The sequence below is a fragment of the Phacochoerus africanus genome, chromosome 2, assembly GCF_016906955.1.
Source record: "Phacochoerus africanus isolate WHEZ1 chromosome 2, ROS_Pafr_v1, whole genome shotgun sequence".
NCBI lineage: Eukaryota > Metazoa > Chordata > Mammalia > Artiodactyla > Suidae > Phacochoerus > Phacochoerus africanus.
The window spans coordinates 100,285,627-100,306,598 of NC_062545.1; the positions used below are offsets into that span (position 1 = coordinate 100,285,627).

The following is a 20,972-nucleotide window of genomic DNA, read 5'->3' on the forward strand; positions in this document are numbered from 1 at the left end:
GTGGAACCTGTTCCAGCTTCGGAGATCCTGCCACCCTCTCGGAAGCCACTTAGTACTGTCACCACTCCCGCTGGGCTCCGGTTCAGGCAGCTGTTGCCAGGAAGGAGCAAGATGACTGGGGACCCTGCTTACCCTAAAAGGGACACTGGAGAGAGTGTCACCCGAGAAGGAAGGCCTGGGTGCTGGGCTGCCGGGCTTAGAGGAGCTGCCTGGCCTTCACCTGAGGCGCCCTCCTAGATGCGTTGCTGGGTCAGAGCAGGACACCGCCAGTCTCCCTTCCCAGCATGCTCTGTGCGAGTTTCCACTCTTTGTCAACTCAGAAGCCTTTGAAGGCTGGTGTGGGGCCCACATGGTCTGCTTCTCATGCATTCGTTCTTAATCCTCCTGACACCTGATGAGATGGTGCTTTTATCACCAGTCTACTTTAAAGATGAAGACAGGCTGCCCAAGGTCACAGAGCTTGGTTTAGCCAGCTCTGGGACCCAGAATCATTGTTTCTCTGTCTCAGGAGTAAGGGGGAGGGAGGAAGCCTTCTGTCTCCAGCCAGGGATGCAGCGGGCTAGCTAGTGTCCCTGAAGCCTGTGACAGCTTTGGTATGTTTATCTCCCTGTGGGGCTTTACCTCCATGCTCCTTGGTGCCTATAGGGCATGACATACAGCAGGTACTCAGTGCCTGGGGAGGTGAATGGCCTTAAGGAAGCTCCTGAATGTGGTGGGAAGAGATTGGAGTCTTGGCTCTGGGACCAGGGGAGCCTGGCCGCTGGTGGGGAGGGGGGATGGGACAGCACCTTTGGCTTTAATATTCTAAAGAGAAAGGGGGCTGGAGGGGAACCTGGGTCTAGTAGCAGTGGGCAGAAGAGCTGGGGAGGCCCACTCTTGGGGCAGGGCTGTGCTGGTGTGGGCATGAGAGGGCGGGAGAGCCATAGGCTGGTTGGCTGTCCTGGGCTTGGAGGGTGAGAGGTGTAGAATGAAGTGGGGCCCACAAGGATCATGAAGTCTTGTCCAGACAAGATAAAAACTTATAAAAAATTCAAGAGCAGGATAAGAGTTAGGTAGCAGTGCAAAGGAGGATAAGAAGGTGTCAGGAGGCAGCCTGTACTCAGCCAAGGGAAAGGGTCGGGGAGCTCCCGTTGTGGCTCAGCAGGTTAAGAACCTGACTAGTATCCATGAGATGTGGGTTTGATCCCTGGCGTTGCTTAGTGGTTAAGGATCCAGCATTGCTGCAAGCTGTGGTGTAGGTCACAGATGTGGCTCATATTTGGTCTTCCTATGGCTGTGGCATAGGCTGGCAGCTGTAGCTCCAATTAGATCCCTAGCCTGGGAACTTCCATATGCTGCAGAAGTGGCCCTAAGGAAAAAAAAAAAAAAAAAGTGGGGAGTGGTTGGGGAGTCAGGCTCTGGAGCCCAGTGGAGGCTCCAGTTAACCCCCGGGGTCTGGAGGGAAGGGCAGACCCGGAGAGCAGGGACATCCAGGGAGAAAGGGGCCGGCCCTCCCAGAGCCCACCCCATGTGCCCTCTGCCCATTGTTTTGGGCTCATCTGCTGGTGCGGAGGCCTCTGCAGGGTTGGGGAAGTGTCTGTTTCAGGATTTTTCCTTGGGAGGAAGTCCCGGTCAGGAGGCTGCAATCTGATGGGTGTCCTATGCAGAGACTGTCATGGGTACACCCCACCCCTGCACCCATAAGGACCCCCTTCCCAGACGCCTCTCCCGGTGCCACCATGGTGGGTGTGCTGAGGAGAGAAGGCTTCACAGCCTCTATCTCTCCTGCCTTCTTGGCACACAGCGGCCTGTCCCCTCACTGTGAAAACTGGTCCAGCTTCTCAGTCACTTCCAAGGTTGCTCTGCGGAGTGAGCAGTGAGGCCCGAGACCATTGGTCTCTCCATGGAAGCTCTGAAAGAACCACAGGGCTTGGGCCAGGGCCTGCCATGGAGTGAGGGCTCAGTAGGATATAAAAGTGATGCAGTGATTTGGGGCTGTCTGTTATTTAGGAATGTTAGTTAATGACTATAACCCAGAATTGCGCTTAAGGTCCATAGGCCTTGATAGTCACGGGGCGGGGGGGTGGGGGGGGAAGGTGACTCAGCTCAGCAAGGGTCTCTGGGAATGGGAGACTGTCAAGAGCCTGGGGACCTGCCTCTCAGGCTGGGCTCTATCCATAGGGATCTGAGGGACTCCCAGCAGGACCTCTTCTTCTCCAGGCTCCAGGGTCCTCATCTGCACAGTGAAGGAGCTGGGTTTTCAAAGATCCATTGAGGTCACGGGGCTTAGCTGCCAGGAGCCCCTCCAACTTGTTGAGAGCAGGTGGATGTGTCTGGACCCCCAGCTCGGCCCCACAGGACCCTAAGGAGGTGCAGTTACCTGTACCTGGTGCTGAGACATCATGATAGAGGTGAGTGGTCCTGGAGTCCACATGTAAATTCTAGTTCAGCCTACGGAGATCCTGCCTGGCCCTCAGGGGCCATGAGAGAAACTGCCCCTCTCCCAGGGAGCAGCCAAGAGGCCAGAGGGTCAGGATGGAGAATCCTCATTTTGCAGAAAGGATAGCAGGATAGGTAATGGCTGGATAATGGACAGAAGGGATGTGCATGTTTTCTAGATCTTGGCTGTTCCCAGTGAGATCCTCTGACCAGCAGCAGCATCACCAGCTGGCAGCTTATTAGAAATGCAGAATCTCAGGACCCAGCTGGGGTCCTCTTGAGCCCAAATCTGCATTTTAAGAAGATCACTTGTGATCCCTGCCCACAGAAAATTTGGATGCACTGCTCTGGGCCACTTTCCATAAACTGTTTTAACCATACCTCACAGAAAGAAATAGATTTCCATGATGTATTTAGATAAGACAAAAAAGTTCCATGAAACAATAGCTCCACTTACAATGTGTGTTACTCACTGATAGTTTCAATTTAGTTATATATTTTTACTTTTTTTTTCGTTTTTTTAGGGCTGCACCCGAGGCATGTGGAATTTCCCAGGCTAGGGTTTGAATCAGAGCTGCAGCCGCCAGCCTACGCCACAGCCACAGCAACGCCGGATCCGAGCTGTGTCTGTGACCTACTGCTCATAGCAACACTGGATCCTTAACCCACTGAGCAAGGCCAGGAATCGAACCTGTGTCCTAATGGATACTAGTTGGATTCATTTCCGCTGTGCCACAGCAGGAACTCCTGTATATTTTTGATGATCATAGTTTGTCTTAACACTAAGTTTATTTCTCAGCCCATGAAACCACTAAGGTCTGCAGTTTGAAAAACACCAGCTAGGAGTTCCCATCGTGGCTCAGCGGTTAGTGAACCTGACTAGTATCCATGAGGTTGAGGGTTCGATCCCTGGCCTTGCTCAGTGGGTTAAAGATCCAGCATTGACGTGAGCTGTGGTGTAGGTCTCAGACACAGCCCGGATCCTGCGTTGCTGTGGCTGTGGTGTAGGCTGGTAGCTGCAGCTCCGATTTGACCCCTAGCCTGGGAACTTCCATGTGCTGCAGGTACGGCCCTAAAAAAAAACAACCAAAAACAAACAAACAAAAAAAAAAATGAAGAGGCTAGCTAACCCCCGTCTGACATTTCAGTGGTATGTGTGTGTGTGGGGGGGTGTCAGGCATTCAGAGGACACCAGGTGTTCTGACTCCCAAGACAGTAAATGTCACTGATTTCTGAGGTGGCCTCCAAGTCCAAGTGTTTCTGAAGGTTCCTACTTCCGGTGGTTGGGGGTCTGAGGCTCCTATTCAGAGGCCTCCACCGAACCCCCTGTTTTTCTTCGGCGAATACTGATGTGGCCCTGAGTCCCCAGGTCAGCTCTGACAGGAGCGGCCAAGCATGAGGGCTGCAGGATGAGAGGAAAGGCATTGTCCCCAAGTCCTGTTCGTGCAGGAGGTAGGGTGTGGGCTGGACTTGGGGTGGGTGGCAGCAGGACATTGTGAAGGGGGTTCCCATGGCTTCCTCAGGGAGTGCCATGGGCACCCAGTAGGGATCCCCTGGCAGCTGGTCTCTCTCCTCCTACACTCGCAGTGGGCAGCCTGGCCCGGCCCTGTCCTGGAGGCTGCCTAACAGCCGACAGAAGCAAAAAGCCCTCTTTGCAGGCTCTGGGTGCAGATGTCGTTGCCAGCACTGTGTGGAGGTGGGAAGGTGAGAAGGACTGGGCCTTGTGTGTAACAGCGTCACCAGAAGCAACCCAAGGGCGTCCAGGCGAGCAAGGCTGGCCTGCAGCAGGCGGCCTTGGGAAAGTGGTGGTGGAAACACGGTGGGTGGATGTGATTCAACAGCAGGGGAGCGGTGCTGACTGCCTGGGCCCTGCCACCCACCCTCGGCTCAGATGTGCTGTCCTGTGGAGCTGCTGTCCCGATGTGATGGATGGATGTTCAGATCCCCGAGCCCCCAGGCCGCTGTCTCAGGAGTCCAGAGCAAGCCCTCTGCAGCCCCGCACAGCTCCCTTCAGTCAGCCTGCAGTCCAGGAGGCTGGACCCCTTTCAGTAGCCACAAGCCAAAGAATGAGCTTGAGGAGAAGGGGTCTGATGAGGGGTGAGGGGCGAGGGATGGCCCTTTGGGGGCCTGGAATGATGGATCCCCCAAGGAAGGGCTGGAGGGCAGAGAAGCAGAAGCGTTTCATCTGGTTTGCAGGTCACTGAATTGGTACTAGGAATTGGGGTAGGACATGATGCCTCTAATGCTTGGCTGTTCTGAAAGGAATTGCCTAAATTTACAGCTGCTAATGCCATTTGTCACTGGGCAGGTGGAGAAGGGATGCTGAGAGGCCTGGGACTTTTCCAGCTTCTTGTCACTGGGCCTTCCCTTTTCCCCCAGACCCCTGGCCCCTGATGTAGCTCTGTGAGCCTCCCACCTCCCCCCAGGGATGGAAGGCAGGCCGGCCCGGAGGGTGAGAGGAGCGGGATTCCTGACCTCTGGCTGGGCCCTCGGTGTTAGCTGAAGCACCTTTGCTGAGTCCTGCTTTCCCAGGGAAGCCGCCGGGCTCAGCCCCTCCCACCCAGGCCCCGCCCTGCCGCCGGCAGGCTCTGAGCTGCCTGCCCTTTACAGCAAAGCGCGGTCTCAGCGCTTTTCTCACCCCTGCTGCCTGCCTTTTTGTTCTTTCGCATCCATCACCTGGCAGGGAATGGGGGCAGGGCGCGGCGCGGAGGAGAGCCAGGAAAGCTGCAGGGGCGGGTTCCTGGGATATGGCCTCCGCTCTGCAGGCTGCATCCTGGTGGGCTGCAGCCCGGAGAGGTGCTCCCTCCTCTTCCACCGTTTCCTTTCTTTTTTCTTCCTCTGCTCGCTTCCCCTCCTATCCCCGGTATCACTTTCACTGATCATTAAAACACTAGCTCCTGTGGCTGGCTCTCAGCTTCGCCAGGCGCCAAGCTATTGGAGCGTTTCCCATCCTGGTCTTCCTGTGCATGGAAACTGGCCGGGAGGAGACCCCAGAGCACTGGCAGGAAGGAGAGGAACAAGTCCTGAAGGAGAGCATCCCTTTATTTCTTGCTCTCTCCACCAGCCTGAAAGTTTACACTGTGCCTCCTCACCTTTTTTTTTTTTTTTTTGTCTTTTTGCTATTTCTTGGGCCGCTCCCGCGGCATATGGAGGTTCCCAGGCTAGGGGTCTAATCGGAGCCGTAGCCACAGGCCTACGCCAGAGCCACAGCAACGCAGGATCCGAGCCGCGTCTGCAACCTACACCACAGCTCACGGCAACGCCGGATCGTTAACCCGCTGAGCAAGGGCAGGGATCGAACCCGCAACCTCATGGTTCCTAGTCGGATTCGTTAACCACTGCGCCAAGACGGGAACTCCTCCTCACCCTTTTTTTCCTTAAAAATGGGATGGAACGTCTAGGCTTGTACCCCAAAGAATAGAAATCAGGGACTCAGACAGGTACTTGCACAGCCCTGTTCACAGCAGCGTTATTCCCTGTAACCAAAGGTTGAAACAACCTGAATGTCCACTGATGGATGAATGGATAAACGAAAGTGTAGTCCATACAGACAGCATATTACTGTAACACAGGTGTGAAATTCTGGCACATGCGCCAACTGAATGAATCTTGAAAACGTTTTAAGTGAAATAAGCCATTCATAAAAGGACAGATATTGTATGATTCCACCTACATATGCAAAATAGACAAATTCATAGAGACAGAAAGTAGAGTGGTTTCCATTTGAATGGGGGATGGGCAGTTGTTTGCTGGGCACCAGGTTTCTGTTTGGGATGATGAAAACATTCTGGAAATAGTAATGATGCTTAAACAACATTGTGAATGTACCTAATGCCACTGACTTGTGTCCCTAAAAATGGCTACAATGGTACATTTTATGTTACATATATTTTACAACTATTAAAAAATGGTGGCGGGACTGCCTGACCCATAGCCTAGATGAATGAAGGAGCCCACCCTCCCTCCCTCTCTCGCCTCCCTCTTCTCTAGCAAAGAGATAAATCTTGGTGTTTTTCTGCTGAAGGAGAGTCCTGAACGCTGCTTGGGGCTCATTCTAGAATGTACAAATGAGCCTAAGTGATATGTTAGCCTGGCTCCCCCTCAGAAAGCAGAGTTCCTGGAAGTACCCCAAGAATGGGAGTAACGGGGCTAGAGGGTGGGGGGTGACAGAGGAAGGGGGCGAGCTGGCAAAGAGGTGTTATGGATCTGGTCATCACTGTGGGCAGCTGGGTCAATCCCCTGGGACGTGCTGAGGGACCGTGAAGAGGGCGTCTCCACTGTTTTCTGAGAGACCAAGAGGGAGCATTTGTCCTGGTCCAGGACTGCCCTAGGGACTGTTAGCGCCTCCCACTTACTTCGGGGTGTGCAGGTACTGCTGGTGTGTATCAGCAGAGACCTGGGCAGGTGCTTTCAGGCTGTACGTGTGCATCCGATTGGGCAGTGTGACCAGAGCAGGAGGGGGCCTCCAAGATCAGTGACCAGTGTGCTCCTTTTCCCTCTGGGTACCAAAATTCCGTAGTATAGGAATGTGTCTCCATGCCTCTCCCTTTCCTTGGTCAGCCAGTGGGGGTGTGACTTCTGCCTCCAGGCTCCCTCATGGGACCATGATGTGGCCCCAGGACAGGCCTGCGAGAGCCTGGCATCACCCAGCAGAGCAGGCAGAGCCAGGCACTTGATCCTCCTGGAAACACTCCTATCTAGTTCCTGCAAAACCCAGCCCTCTGCCCGCACCTGTGACCTGTGCCAGAAGCCGAGATAAGATCTTAAGTCTTCGAGGAATAATGGGTGTGGCCTTAGGCACTGGCTTTTCCTGCAGGAGGCTCTTTTTCAGCCCTTTCTGGGCACCAACCTTATCATCCCATCCTGCTGAGGCCAGCCGCCTGCCCAGGGCCCTGTACTGGCCACCTGCATGGGGCTCAGCCCTCTAGAGAGAACTTACAGCCCAGCAGGAGTTAAGATGCTGTACACACACACACACACACACACACACACACACACACACACACACACACACACACGGCTTGAAGAATTTGTGGGACTTTGGAAGAACAGTGGGGAAAGGAGAATTGGCAGATGATATCCTGAGGGCCTGACCAGGCTGTCAGGAAGTGGGATGAAGAGGCGGGGGAGTTCTCATCATGGCTCAGCAGAAACAAATCTGACTAGTATCCATGAGGACGCAGGTTCGATCCCTGGCCTCACTCAGTGGGTTAAGGATCCAGTGTTGCCGTGAGCTGTTGTCTAGGTGGCAGCTGCGGCTCAGATCTGGTGTTGCTGTGGCTGTGGTGTAGGCCGGCAACTATAGCTCCAGTTCAATCCCTAGCCGGGGAACCTCCATATGCCGTGGCCCTTAAAAAAAAAAAAAAAGAGGCAGTGGGGTGTACATAAGTAGACATGGGGCTCTGCTGTGCAAACTTGGGTCAGTTACTTAACCTCTCTGAACCTGAGTTTCCTCTTCTAAGTAGTATAATTATGTTGCTTTTATAGAGTTATTGTGAGGGGTAACAGATGAAGGCATATGGAGCACTGAGGAGAGTGCCTGGCTCATGATATCAGCAGAGTTTGCCATATTTGTGCTCCTAGGCTGAGGCTGAGCGAATCCTTTCTCCATTGGCCCGCTGGTAAACCTAGGGATTGGGCTAGTTGCCACCTGGCCTCTAAGGTGCCATTGCAGCTCTCTGTGAGATTTGGCAGGTGGAGAGACGGGAAAGGTGACTCTGAGTGAGGGGCACAGTGTGAGGCCAAGCACAGAGGCACAAAGAGCATCATGTATTAGTGGTTTATTGCTGCGTGTTAACAGATTACGACATAGCAACTTAATATGATATCTGTTTATCATCTCACAGTTCTAGAAGTCAGAAGTCCAGTCAGAAGTATAACAGGAGGCTGAAATCAAGTAGCAGCCAGGCTGAATTCTTGTCTGGAGGCTCTGGGGGAATAATACCTGCTCCCAGGCTCATTTGTTGGTAGAGAATTTACTTCGTGCAGTTGTGGACGCCAGCACCTTTTCCTTTTTGGTCACTGACTAGGGATTGCTCTCAGCTGTTAAAGGCTGCCCACAATCCCTGCACACACCCCTCCTCTGCAGGCCAGCAATGCTGTCTCTACCTCCAGCCCCAGGTTTAAAGGGCTTGTGTGATTGGATCAGATCCTCCTGAATAGCCTCCCTCTCTTCAAGTCTGCTGATTTGGAATTTAACTATATTTGCAAAATCCCTTCCCAGGAGTACCTAGGTTAGTGTTTGATTGAGTAACTGAGAGAAGGCATACACTCAGGATGCTCTTAGGGTTCTGCCTGCCAAGGCGGCTTGTACAGCTTGTACTCAGGACAAAGAGGCTGGGGACTGGAGGGGGCACAGGCTACCATTGGAACTGGTGGGTGTTAGAGGTGGGAGGGATGTAAGGCCACTGTAGGCCTTGAATGCAGGTAGAGGAAGGGGCATTGGACATCCCCACCCATACCTCCTCCATCCCCACACCTGCCCCCCCACCCCCACCCCTACTTCCTCCATCCTCACCCCTACTGCCTCCTGTGGTCCTGTACCACTAGGCATGCTTATTTCAGTCTGAACCAACTTCCTACAGACTCACTGCCACCCAGGCCTCCCCACCTGGGTTCCCTCTCCCTGAAGAGGGCACCCAGGCCTGAAACCTCACACTCCTCCCTCTGGAACAGGTGGACAAACCCATGAGCCCCAAGGCCCTAAGCTCGGGAATCCAGCACACAGCCCCCACAGCAGGCCTGGTGTCTAAGGGAGGACAAACCCTGAGTCAGGGAACCAGCTAGAGGATGTGTGTCCACTTGGGCAGTTCTTCCTCCTTGAGGTCAACACAGCCTCCGGGAAGCCTGGCCAGGGTGTGGGAGACTCAGTTTTCACAGTCTTAGCTGCATTTCTGGCACCCTACAGGCTCTTCCTTGCCTTGTTGCAGATTCATCGCAATTAAAAACTCAGCAAACCGTTAATTGTTGGTGAATAACTGTATCTTAAAAAAGCTCTGGGTAATCCAAGGTTTTAAAATTCAAGTGTTCCTTTAAACATACCAGGCTGCTGTTTTTATAATCCACAGTGCTGTTCTTGGCACCATAGCCCTTTGTGGTCTCAGAGCCCTATGCATACATTTCTCGGGTCTTCTTCGTGTATCTGATGGTGGTGGTTTGGTAGGAGACAGTTCTGCTAGTCCTGATGATGAAGCCATGCATAGCCTCTGCTTCCTCTGCTGAGTGCCCCCCACCCCCACCCCTGTAGAGAGCACTGATTTCCATACAATGGAAGGGACACCAGACAAGCTTTAAAGCCCTTTGACTTCGGGCAGAGAACCTGTCAAGAAGATGAGGAGGTTCCCTGGTGGGAATGTTTCTAGCCTCCCCCACTTTCAGCGGGGGAGGCGCTTTGGGGGCAAGAGTGGCCAGTGGAAGTGACCCTGCAGGCTTGGGCCTCTGCAGTGGCTGGGTTGATCCAGTCTAGTTGGGTGTCCATATTCTGCTTTTTCCCAGGTGCTAAGGTCTAGGTACAGACCAATGCCCAACTGCTGTTCTATTGGTAGACTTTAGCAGGTATCCCTGGAACTGGTCATGTTATGCCACGCCCCCCAGGAGAGGACCTGAGCACTGATGAAGGCAGCATGCTCCCATACATGGTGTCTGGGCAGCATCCATGGCTGGACCACACTCTCTAGACAACCTGCCAGGCCTTTCACACCCTATCATTAAAACCCAGTCAGGGGAGTTCCTATCGTGGCTCAGTGGAAAGGAATCCAACTAGTATCCATGAGGATGCGGGTTGGATCCTTGGCATTGCTCAGTGGGTTAAGGATCCTGTGTTGCTGTGAGCTGTGGTGTAGATCACGGATGCGGCTCAGATCTAGCGTTGCTGTGGCTGTGGTGTAGGCCAGCAGCTACAGCTCCAATTTGACCCCTAGCCTGGGAACCTCCATATGCCACGGGTGCGGCTCTAAAAAGACACACACACAAAAAGTCAGTAGAGTCCTTATTACTGAGTGTAGCCTGTGACTCAGTGGATGCACCACTAATAGGGATGCAAAATCATGATAAGGGCTGCAGTCTTCACCTGACTTAGGGATAGTTTGGTGTCCAAAGAGAAAATATATTTTTATTTTATTTATTTTTTGGCCGCCCCGTGGCGCATGGAGTTCCCAGGCCAGGGATTGGATCCAAGCTGCAGTTGTGACCTCTGCTTTGGCTGAAGCAGCATCGGATCCATTAACTCACAGTGCGGGGCATGGGATCGAACCTGCTTCCTGGCAATGCCACTGATCCTGCTGTGTACATACCAGGACCTCTGAAAATGTCATCTGAGAAGGCAGCATTTTTTTGGTGGCCAGGCCCCTTAGAGGGTTTGTGTTTGGGGACCTCCTGGACATCCTAATGCTGGGGTCAGGGATATAGAAGCTTGTGATCTGTTTCATTCTGCTTTGTGGTAGATTTTGTTAACTCCAAGTTGGAAAGTGGGGCTGGGGTGGTAGGCTGGGTCCATATTCTGTTTTTTCCCAGGTGCTAAGGTCTAGGTATGGATTGATACCCAACATCGCACAAGTTACTATGTTGACCATTTAGGCAAATTCCCTGCCTTTAATGGGCCTGAGTCTTCCTCCCCATACAAGGGGGATCATAGCATCCTCTTTGCACTAAAGGCAAGCCAGCTTGCCAGCAACTTCTCAGGATTTTGGGAGACCAAGATGGGATGATGGATGAAGGAATGCTTCAAGGAGGGGCAAGATTTCTCTGCCCCCAGTAATATCTCACAGAGCCTGTCTGTTCTCTGTCTCCCACAGCCCCGACCTCTGAGCGGGAGGGATGGAGAACTCCTCGGCAGCGTCAGCTTCGTCTGAGGCTGGGAGCAGCCGCTCCCAGGAGATCGAGGAGCTGGAACGGTTCATTGACAGCTACGTGCTTGAGTACCAGGTGCAGGGGCTGCTGGCAGACAAGACGGAGGGTGATGGTGAGAGTGAGAAGACCCAGTCCCACATCTCCCAGGTAATGATGCCCCGGGAGGGGGTGGGGCCTGGGCAGGTACTGGGCCTGGGCAAACTCATAGGTGGTAATAAGCAACCTTACCTCCATACGGCGTCTGGCCACCTGGCCCTAGATTACCAAGGTATAGATGCCCCAGGCAGCAGAGTGTGGGATCTGGGCAGGAAGCCCCTGATGTTGTGCCCCCAGTCCCTCTGACCTACCTCCACTCCCACAGGGCAGCTGGGGCTCAGCCAGACTCATAATTCACAGAACACTCATTTACTGAGCACCTGCTGTATGCTAGGCACTGCTCCCTGTTCTCCATTCTCTCATGTTCTGGAAGAGATCTGGCGATTGCAATTTATCCAAAATGTGCACAATCAAAATCTACCACTTGTGGAGTTCCCGTTGTGGCTCAGCAGGTTAAGAACCCAACATAGTCTCTGGGAAGATGTGGGTTCGATCCCTGGCCTTTCTCAGTGGGTTAAGGGTCTGGCATTGCCACAAGCTGTAATTTAGGTCACAGATGCGGCTGGGATCTGGTGTTGCTGTGGCTGTGGCATAGGCCTCAGCTGCAGCTCTGATTTGACCCCTAACTTGGGAACTTCCATGTGTTGCAAGTGCAGCTGTGAAAAGGAAAAAAAAAGTCTACCACTTGTGAATATTTCCTCTGATTTCAAATATAAGCAGTTGTTGGCAGCCAACCAGTTGAGTCTCTCAGGGAGTCACCAGGACTCTGTGCTCAAGATCTCATTAGGCACGTGAGGCCTTCTGACCCAAATCTCGTGTTGGTCTCCCTGCTCCCGGTCAGTCTGTGGCAGCCCTGACCTTGCATCGAAGGTGAACTTGGCTGAAAGACTGAGCGGAGATTTGAAGTCTTGAGTTCTCCCAAACAGAGTGTGAACCATTAAGGAAAGTGGCCACATCACGTGCATCTTTCCCAAACATAGTAAATCCTCAGCAGATTTCAAGAGCTGGTTCTAAATTTGCTTCTAACTGCCTGTGTGACCTCAGATAAACCCCTCGACCTCTCTGAGGCTTGGCTTTCTTATCTGGTGAAGAGGGATGATCAGGCTGCTTCAGGAGAATTGGAAGGTCAGAGGTGATAGGAGGCTCAAAAACTACAGAGGAGCAGGGTGTTGCCTGCACCAGGAGGCTTGGGGAGGGTCTCTTCTGCTCAGGGTCTGGGTCTCTCCCAGGTTCCACCTCTTGTACTTGTCCTACCTCGAGAACAAGTTGCGAGGAGCCATGTGGGGGCCCTGCTTTGGAGAAAAGCCAAGTGCAGCTGACTGGCTGCCCCTCTGGGTGGACAGACGATCTTTAGAATGCTGCAATGGACCTGGGGCTTTCCTGGAACCTGGGACCAGGAGTGGACCTGGGAAATTCTGAAGCCACAGTGGTCCATGCCTTATCCCCATTGGAGGGAAGGGAAGAGATCAGCCCTGAGAGAGAAAGGGAAATATATGTGGTGCTTTCCTTGGCATCCTTGAAGTTCTAAAATAAATCCCTGTTAGTGTGAGCCTGTAACTGGTCTGATATTGACGCTGTAAGTGTGCACTGAGTACTCGCCCTGCGTCTGGCACTGTCCTAGGATCTGGGAGTGAGCAAAAGAGATGAATTGCTCAGGTCTTGTGGAACCTATTCTCGTGGATGGCAGCTGCTGTGGGGAAAAAATAAATCAAGAAAATGGAATGGGGAGTGATGAGGGTCGGGAGGAGGTTGCAATCTTATTTTAAAATTTTATTTAGTTATTTATTGGCCATACCTATGGCATATGGAAGTCCTTGGACCAGGGTTTGAATCCAAGCTGCAGCTGTGGATCCTTCAACCCACGTGTGGGCCAGGGGGATCCAACCCAAACCTGTGCGATGACTTGAGCTGCTGCAGGTGGATTCTTAACCCATTGTGTCACAGTTACAATTTTAATAGGATGTTAGGGAAGCTGTTGCCAAAGGAGGTAGAAGGGTGAGCCTGCAGATGTCTGGGGAGGGGTAGTCCAGGCAGAGGGGGCACCACATGTAAAGGCCTGAACTAGAGGCATTATTCCAGGGATAGCAGGGAGGCCAGTGTTGGAGCAGAGCGAGAAGAGGGAAAGCAGAGGAGATGCTTGAATGGGGAAGTGGGGTCGGGTAGACCAGATGTACAGGGGCTGAGCCCTGGGGTCTCCCTACATTTAGAAGGCAAGGCTGTGAGGGGACCCAGCAAAGGACCCAGGAGATGTTGGCAGTGAGACAGGAGGAAATTCAGGCAAGAGCGGAGTGCCAGAAGCCCCGAGAGGATGTGTTTCAAGGGCGTGGGGGGCAGGTTGTCTGCTGCTGGAGGCCGTGCAGGAGTATGACCAAGATTTACCTGATGGAGCCACAGGGACCACTGGTGAGCCTGACTGGAGAGGTGACAGTCTGGTGGGGAGGGTGAAGGTCAAGGAGATGGATTGGAGACAGGAGGATAATGCAGGTCCTTGCTATAACGTAGCAGTTTCGTTGTAAAGGGGAGAGACATGTAGTTTGGGGGGAAGTGAAGTCATAACAGGAGCATTAACAATTTGCTATGGGAGTTCCCCATGTGGCTCAGCAGGTTAAGAACCTGACATGGTGTCCATGAGGATGCAGGTTTGGTCCCTGGCCTCGCTCAATGGGTTAAGGATCTGGTGTTGCAGCAAACTGTGGCCTAGGTCTCAGATGCGGCTTGCATCTGGTGTTGCTGTGCCTGTGTCATAGGCCGGCAGCTGCAGCTCCAATTGGACCCCTAGCCTGGGAACTTCCATAGGTGGCAGGTGCAGCCCTAAAAAGAAAAAAAAAAAAGTGTTGTATGTTGATGGGAATAGTCCAGGGGTTGGGGGCTTGGTTGCTGGAGCAATGACTTTCAGTGAGAGGGCTCGACCTGGGTTTGGGCCCTCTGGACAGGTGCACGGGCCTGGCCTGGCATGTGCTGCTGCCTCCCCGACTGTATGGACTCTGGTGCCTTCAGCAGAGCATCTTTCATAGTTTCCTCCAGGTGAAATGGACTCTTTCAGGAGGAGGGTCCCAGGAAGCTGTGAAGCTTCACCCCAGAGGCATGCTTTGTGAGTGGAAGGAGCTCTGTTCACAGGGGAGAATTTTGGAAGGAGGGGCCTTCCCAGCGCACCTAACCTCCCTGCGGTGACAGCCGGGCTCTCAGGACATGGGGCCCTTGGAGACGTGCCCAATCTGGGCCTGGCACTTCCAGCTCCTGCTCCTGGGACAGGTTAGGGCTCACTATACCCAGATGTCCACATCTGGAAGGCCTGTTAAACAGATGTTGGTTGTGAGGCAGAGTGTGGAAAGCACTTATACCCTCTGAATGCATCTCCTAAACTTTCCGCATTCCCTGAAGTTCCCCAGAAAAATGCAAACACCCGGGACCTGCCTGTGTACTGCTGGCCAAGGGGGGACATTTCAATCCTTCTCTCACCAACTGCACCCCCCCCATCCCCGGAACAGCTGGAGTCCATACTCCAGGGGAGGGGCCAGCTGTGGGCAGTCCTAACCAAGGCTCAGGTTAGATGTGTCTATGTAACACACTTCTTTTAAAAAATACACTTTCTATTGACACAGCTTCATGGGAAATCTTTCTGCTAAAGCACTTGTTGCTTGTTTTTATTTAATCTGATGACTATTTTAAATGGAAGCCAAAGACAAGCAAAACAAAGCAAAACCTCAGAGAATGTCCCCAGCTGCCTGTCTGCAATGGTATTTTGATGTTTCTGGGAGAGAAAATTGTCAAGAATCCTAGAAACCTTGAGAAAACTTGAGGGAGTGAAGAAGAATGTTGCTTTTCAGTGGGTGAGGTCATTTCTTTTTAGGATCTGAGAGATGGCAGTTGATGCTCAGGAAGAAAATGCCTCATGACCTTTGTATGGTTGTGTTCTCCTCCACCCCTCCCCCAGAAACAACTAGAAAGGAAAATGGATGGATGGATGGACAGGGGAGAGAGAGAGATTGAGACAGAGGGACAGAGGAGCTTCTTGAATGTATGTTCTGTTTCCCAACATTTTTGGGATACTGATTTCAAATTCCACCCCGGGGGAGTTCCCTTTATGGCTCAGTGGTTAGCGAACCTGACTAGGATCCATGAGGACTAGGATCCATGAGGATGTGGGTTTGATCCCTGGCCTCGCTCAGTGGGTTAAGGATCTGGTGTTACCATGAGCTGTGGTGTAGGTCACAGATGCAGCTTGGATCTGGCGTTGCTGTGGCTGTGGTGTAGGCCGGCAGCTGCAGCTCCAATTCGACCCCCAGCCTGGGAACTTCCATATAGCAAAAACATTAAAATTAAAAAATAAAATAAAATTCCACCTCTACCCCACCCCCACATTTCAAGAGTGCCTAAGTCCCCAAAGAGCCCGTGAATCTAAGGCCCCAAAGGCACATCCTCACTTTGTCCTTTTGAGAAGGAGGAGGAGGAGGAGGATCATAGCTCTAATCTGCAAAAGAAAAGACAGAGACATGGAGGTGGAAAATGGCCAATCCCACTGCTCACTGGTGGCTGGTGCCCACCCCTTCCCCACCCACTTCTGGTGCCCTGCTGGGTACAGGCTGTGATTCATTGGCTTTTGGGAGAGGCTAGTGTATTTTTTCACCTTATGGAATGAGAATTGCAGCTCCAAGTCTCTTTGGCCATTAACCTTTTGTGGGAGAGACTGGGATGTTATAAGCGGGGAAGTGTGGCACTTCTGCTGTTAGTGGATGGTCTTGGGGCTCAGCAGCAAGTTTTAAAGCGGGGTTCACCACTCTGGCTGCACGTTGGACTTGCTCCAGAGCTTGGACAGATCCAACCCCAGAGTTGAGTGGAATGAGGAGAGTCCTGGACGTTGGCTTTCTCAACAGCTCCCATGTAACTCTGAAGTCCTGCTTAGGTTAATGACACAGCCACAGGTGGACCTGTCTGTCTCCCTTCCCCACCCCTCCATGGCCAGCTGCCTTGAGCTCCACTCCTTTGGAAAGACAGAACATAGGGCCATTGTAAAAAGTGGATACATTAAATGAAATCATGTTTTTTCTTTTTTTGCTTTTTAGGGCCGCACCCGCAGCATATGGAGGTTCCCAGGCTAGAGGTCCAATCGGAACTACAGCTGCTGGCCTACGCCACAGCCACAGCAACACAAGATCCAAGCCACATCTTCGACCTACACCACTGCTCACAGCAACGCTGTGAGGATTTAACCCACTTAGCGAGGCCAGGGATTGAACCCAAAACCTCATGGTTCCCAGTCAGATTCATTTCCACTGTGCCACAGCGGGAACTCCGAAAGCATGTTTTCCAATAAGTTCTTGTTAACAAGTCAAATGAAGAGCCAATGAGGGTGAAGATAATAACTTCCTAAACTTCTTTCTGATGCTGTCAGGCCCTTCATCATTCTGGGTTTTGTCTCATGCAAAGCAACCTGTCAAAGAGAGGTGCCCATGCAACCGTGTAGGATGGATGAGACTATTCGGATTGTCTCTCACAGTGTTTTTCCTTCTCTTTCTCTTCATGGTTTTCCTTTCATTCTGCCCTCCCTGCTCCCTGCCCTCCCCCCATTATCTCATTCCCTCATTTCCTCCTGCCCTCAATCCTCTTTCCCTGCCATCTTTGTTCATAGGAGGAAACACTCAATGGTGGACCACCCATGAAAGGCTTAACAGAAGAAGTGAGTTTAAGGGGAACTGTGGGGTGGGTGAATGTGGGGACTCATTTTATTTTTGCATTGAGTTCCATATTTGCAGGGTAAATGGGATCTGTAATCAATTGCAGATGATTTGGGATCATCAGTGGGCCTAGAGATCTAGAGGAGTGAATTTTTTTTTGTCTTTCTCTTTTTTTTAAGGGCCAAACCTGAAGCATATGGAAGTTCCCAGGCTAGAGGTCAAATCAGGGCTGCGGCTGCCGACCTATACCACAGCCATAGCAATGCCAGATCCGAGCCACGTCTGCAACCGACATCACAGCTCATGGCAACGCTGGATCCTTAGCTCACTGAGGAAATATACTAACCTCCCAATAGCCTATTAGTCACAGCCTGTACCCAGCAGGGCATCAGGGCCCAGCTCAGCCACCAGCCAGGGATCGAACCTGCATCCTCATGGATAATAGTCAGGTTCATTACCACTGAGCCATGATGGGAACCCCCTAGAGGAGTAAATGTTTTTCTTTTGATAGGCAAGAAATAAATTTATTAAAATAGGGTGCTTGTGAGAGATGCAAGCAGGCAGTCAAGGAGGCTCTGGCTAGAGCTGTCAATGTTAATAGATGTGGCAGCCTCAGGACAGTGCCTAGACTAAAGGAGATTTTTATGGTTTTTGGCAATGAGTCCTCTGTTAGCCTCTCAGTTGTCTTTAATTATGTCTGTAATTTCTTTCATCACACAGATTTTCAGACTTTGATGGAGTTTAAAACTTGTATCTTGGGAGTTCCTGTTGTGGCTCAGCGGGTTAAGACCCGACAGAGTGTCCATGAGGATGGGGGTTTGATCCCTGGCCTCGCTCAGTGGGTTAAGGATCCAGCATTGCTGCAGACTGTGGTGTAGGTTGCAGTTATGGCTTGGATCCAGCGTTGCTGTGGCTGTGGTGTAGTCCTGCAGCTGCAGCTCTGATTCAACCCTTAGCTAGGGAACTTCCATATGCTACAGGTGCACCTGTAAAAAAGGAAAAAACAAAACCTTCCAAGCTGCATCTGAAACCTACACCACAGCTCATGGCAATGTCGGATCCTTAACCTACTGAGTGAGGCCAGGCATCAAACCTGCGTCCTCATGGATGCTAGTCAGATTCATTTCTTCTGAGCCATGACAGGAACTCCCCAAATCTTGGATTTTGACCAACTTGGACTGTGTTGTCCATGGTAGTGGGAGGCAGACACGAGGGTCATTTTTTCCTCAATAGCTCCCTGGTTGTCTCACTCTCTGTGTTTGTGGATGGTCTCTCCTTTCCCCTGATGTGAAACACCATCCTTATCGTACAGTAAGTTCCCATGGGCACATCTGTGTGTTCATGAATGTGGTTTTATCAGCTGATTCTTTGTCTCGTCCTGTACTGACTCAGCAGGCTAGTTTGCGTCTGACTTTAATGAGCTTTGATGTCTGGAAGTGCGAGTCCTGGAGGACTTCAGACACCACTGCAAAGGGCAGGGGGCGGGGGGGAGGGTCATTAGCATCTTCGGCATCTCCCACCCTGGCTTTTCCCTTTACACTCCTCCTCTCTTAACCCTCAGTGGCTTCCCTGTCCTCCATTACATCTGCTCTGAAAAGACCGTCCATCCTGGAGTGCAGATGTCTGACTATAGACTTTAATTATTTGTAGCATGAAAATTTTTGTTATGTTTTGTTTTATTTTATTATTTTATTTTATTTTATTTTATTCTATTTTATTTTTGCTCTTTTAGGACTGCACCACAGCATAGGGAGGTTCCCCAGCTAGGGGTCGAATCGGAGCTACAGCTGCTGGCTGGCCTATAGCACAGTCACAGCAATGCCAGATCCTAGCCGCGTCTGTGATCCAGCTCATGGAAATGCCAGATCCTTGACCCACTGAGTGAGGCCAGGGATTGAACCTGTGTCTTCACGGATCCTAGTCAGACTTGTTTCTGCTGCGCCATGATGGGAACTCCAGATAACTTAAATTAAATATTTATTTATGGAGTTCCTGTTGTGGCTCTGCGGTTAACAAACCTGACTAGTAACCACAAGGTTGCGGGTTCCATCCCTGGCCTCGCTCAGTGGGTTAAGGATCTGGTGTTGCAGGCCCAGCTCACATTTGATCCCTGGCCCAGGAATGTTCATATGCCTTGGGTACAACCAATAAAAAAATAAAGAAAGAAATGACAGCAGTTATGGTGGAGGGCCCAAACCACTCTCGCTAATTCCATGTTTATGGTTCCTATATAAACAGATGTCCTACTTTTGCCTCTTTGGGTTCAAAGACCTTTTCAGGAGGGGCCACCTTATCCACCAAAAGACTTGTTCCCAGTTGTAAACCATTCACCTCAAAGGAGAAATGCACTAGCTGAACCAGGCTAGTTTTGGGTTGATGTGGGATCTCAGTTCCCAGACCAGGGATTGAACCTGGGCCTCAGTGGTGACAGCACTGAGTCGTAGCCACTAGACCACCAGGGAACTCCCCAAGGCTGGCTCATTTCTAGCAGGCATAGTTCATTGGGGGCCAAGAGGAGCGTTCCTGAGGGAGCCCTTCTCTTGATCTGGAATCACCTCATATGGATAAGAACGGGTTCCCAGAAGGCCCATGTTGAGAATTTTCTGGGTGGCTCAGAAAAGGCAAAGGGGAGGCAGGAGATGGTGGCTGTAGCCTACGAAGAAGACACCAAGGACAGAAAGACCCTGGCAACTGGGGTTTGCGGGGAGCTTTGAACAGGGAAGGGCAAGCCCTCAGGGGTTTTTAGGGCCAAGGAAGGGACACTGGTCCCAGTGGAGGTGATTTAGGCAACAGGGTGGATGTGGCTGGGGTTGGAGGTGGGACGCCACACAGGCCCAATGGGTACCGCTTCGTGGGAAATGTGCAGTGATTCACAATTACTTCCTCTCCCAGGTTGGGGGGCGGGGGTGGGGGTGGTCAGGAAAGCCATACCCAGCTGGAACACACACCCTCCTCCAGCTACTTGCCCGGAGCCACATTGGATCTAGTCCTGGCAGGGTCTCTGGGTGGGTTTCTGTGGACTCTACTGTCTCACTTGCTTTCTCTGTTCATTGCCGGTCTGTCCCATGCTCTCAGATCCACTCCATTCTCCATTTCCATCTCTGCCTCCATTGCCAGTGGAAATTGGAATGTCAGCCTCCTATTTATTTTATTTTGCTTTATTTTATTTTATTTATTGCTTTTTAGGACCACACCTACGGCATGTGGAGTTCCCAGGCTAGGGATTGAATTGGACCTGCAGCTGTGGGCCAGCACCACAGCCACAGCAATGCAGGATCTGAGCCAAGACTGCAACCTACACCACAGCTCACAGCAATGTCAGAGCCTTAATCCACTGAACGAGGCCAGGGATCGAACTCGCATCCTCATGGGTACTAGCTGGATTTGTTACCGCTGAGCCACAATGGGAACTGCTTTTATTTTTTATTTATTTTTATTTTTTGCTGATGTCAGCTTTCTAATCAGTGGGCTCCACACACCCACACTCCGGGCCAGTAGAGCCTTTTCTAACACAGCTCTGATAACACCCACCCCTTACAGAAGCCTTCTGATGCTATCCCCCTCGGGAAAAGTCTCTGACTACCTTAGCTGAAGAGTCGTGCTTGCCATCCTCTGCCCCTAAGCTGGCAGGTGTTCCCCAGCCATGTCCACACGTGGGCTCACTGTTCTGGAATCTGGCCTTGACCGCTCTCCCTCCCTAGGGAATTCTGTCAAGAGCACACATCTTTCTGTCAACCTTGCCCTGCTCCCTCCCTGCGTTAGTGTTCTCGACCCTCTCCTGTGAAGGGAATGCTGGTCCCACACCAAAGGCACTGGGGTGTGGGGGTTGGGGAGAAACAACACAAAACAAAACAAAACAAGGAGTTCCTGCTGTAGCACAGTGGGTTAATGATCCTGCTTGTCCCTGTGGAGGCACTGGTTCCATCCCCAGCCTGG

The 20,972-nt window shown here is 51.9% G+C and overlaps 1 protein-coding gene across 2 annotated transcripts in view; it reads left to right on the plus strand.

Moving 5' to 3' along the window:
- CTIF (cap binding complex dependent translation initiation factor) overlaps positions 1-20,972 on the plus strand; it is a 315,912-nt gene that overhangs the window by 74,419 nt on the left and 220,521 nt on the right. For both annotated transcript variants that reach the window (XM_047764342.1, XM_047764351.1), the window contains exon 2: positions 11,211-11,412. In XM_047764342.1, coding sequence (XP_047620298.1) covers positions 11,233-11,412 — 180 coding nt within the window. In that variant the 5' untranslated portion in view covers positions 11,211-11,232. The remainder of the gene's footprint in view (positions 1-11,210; positions 11,413-20,972) is intronic.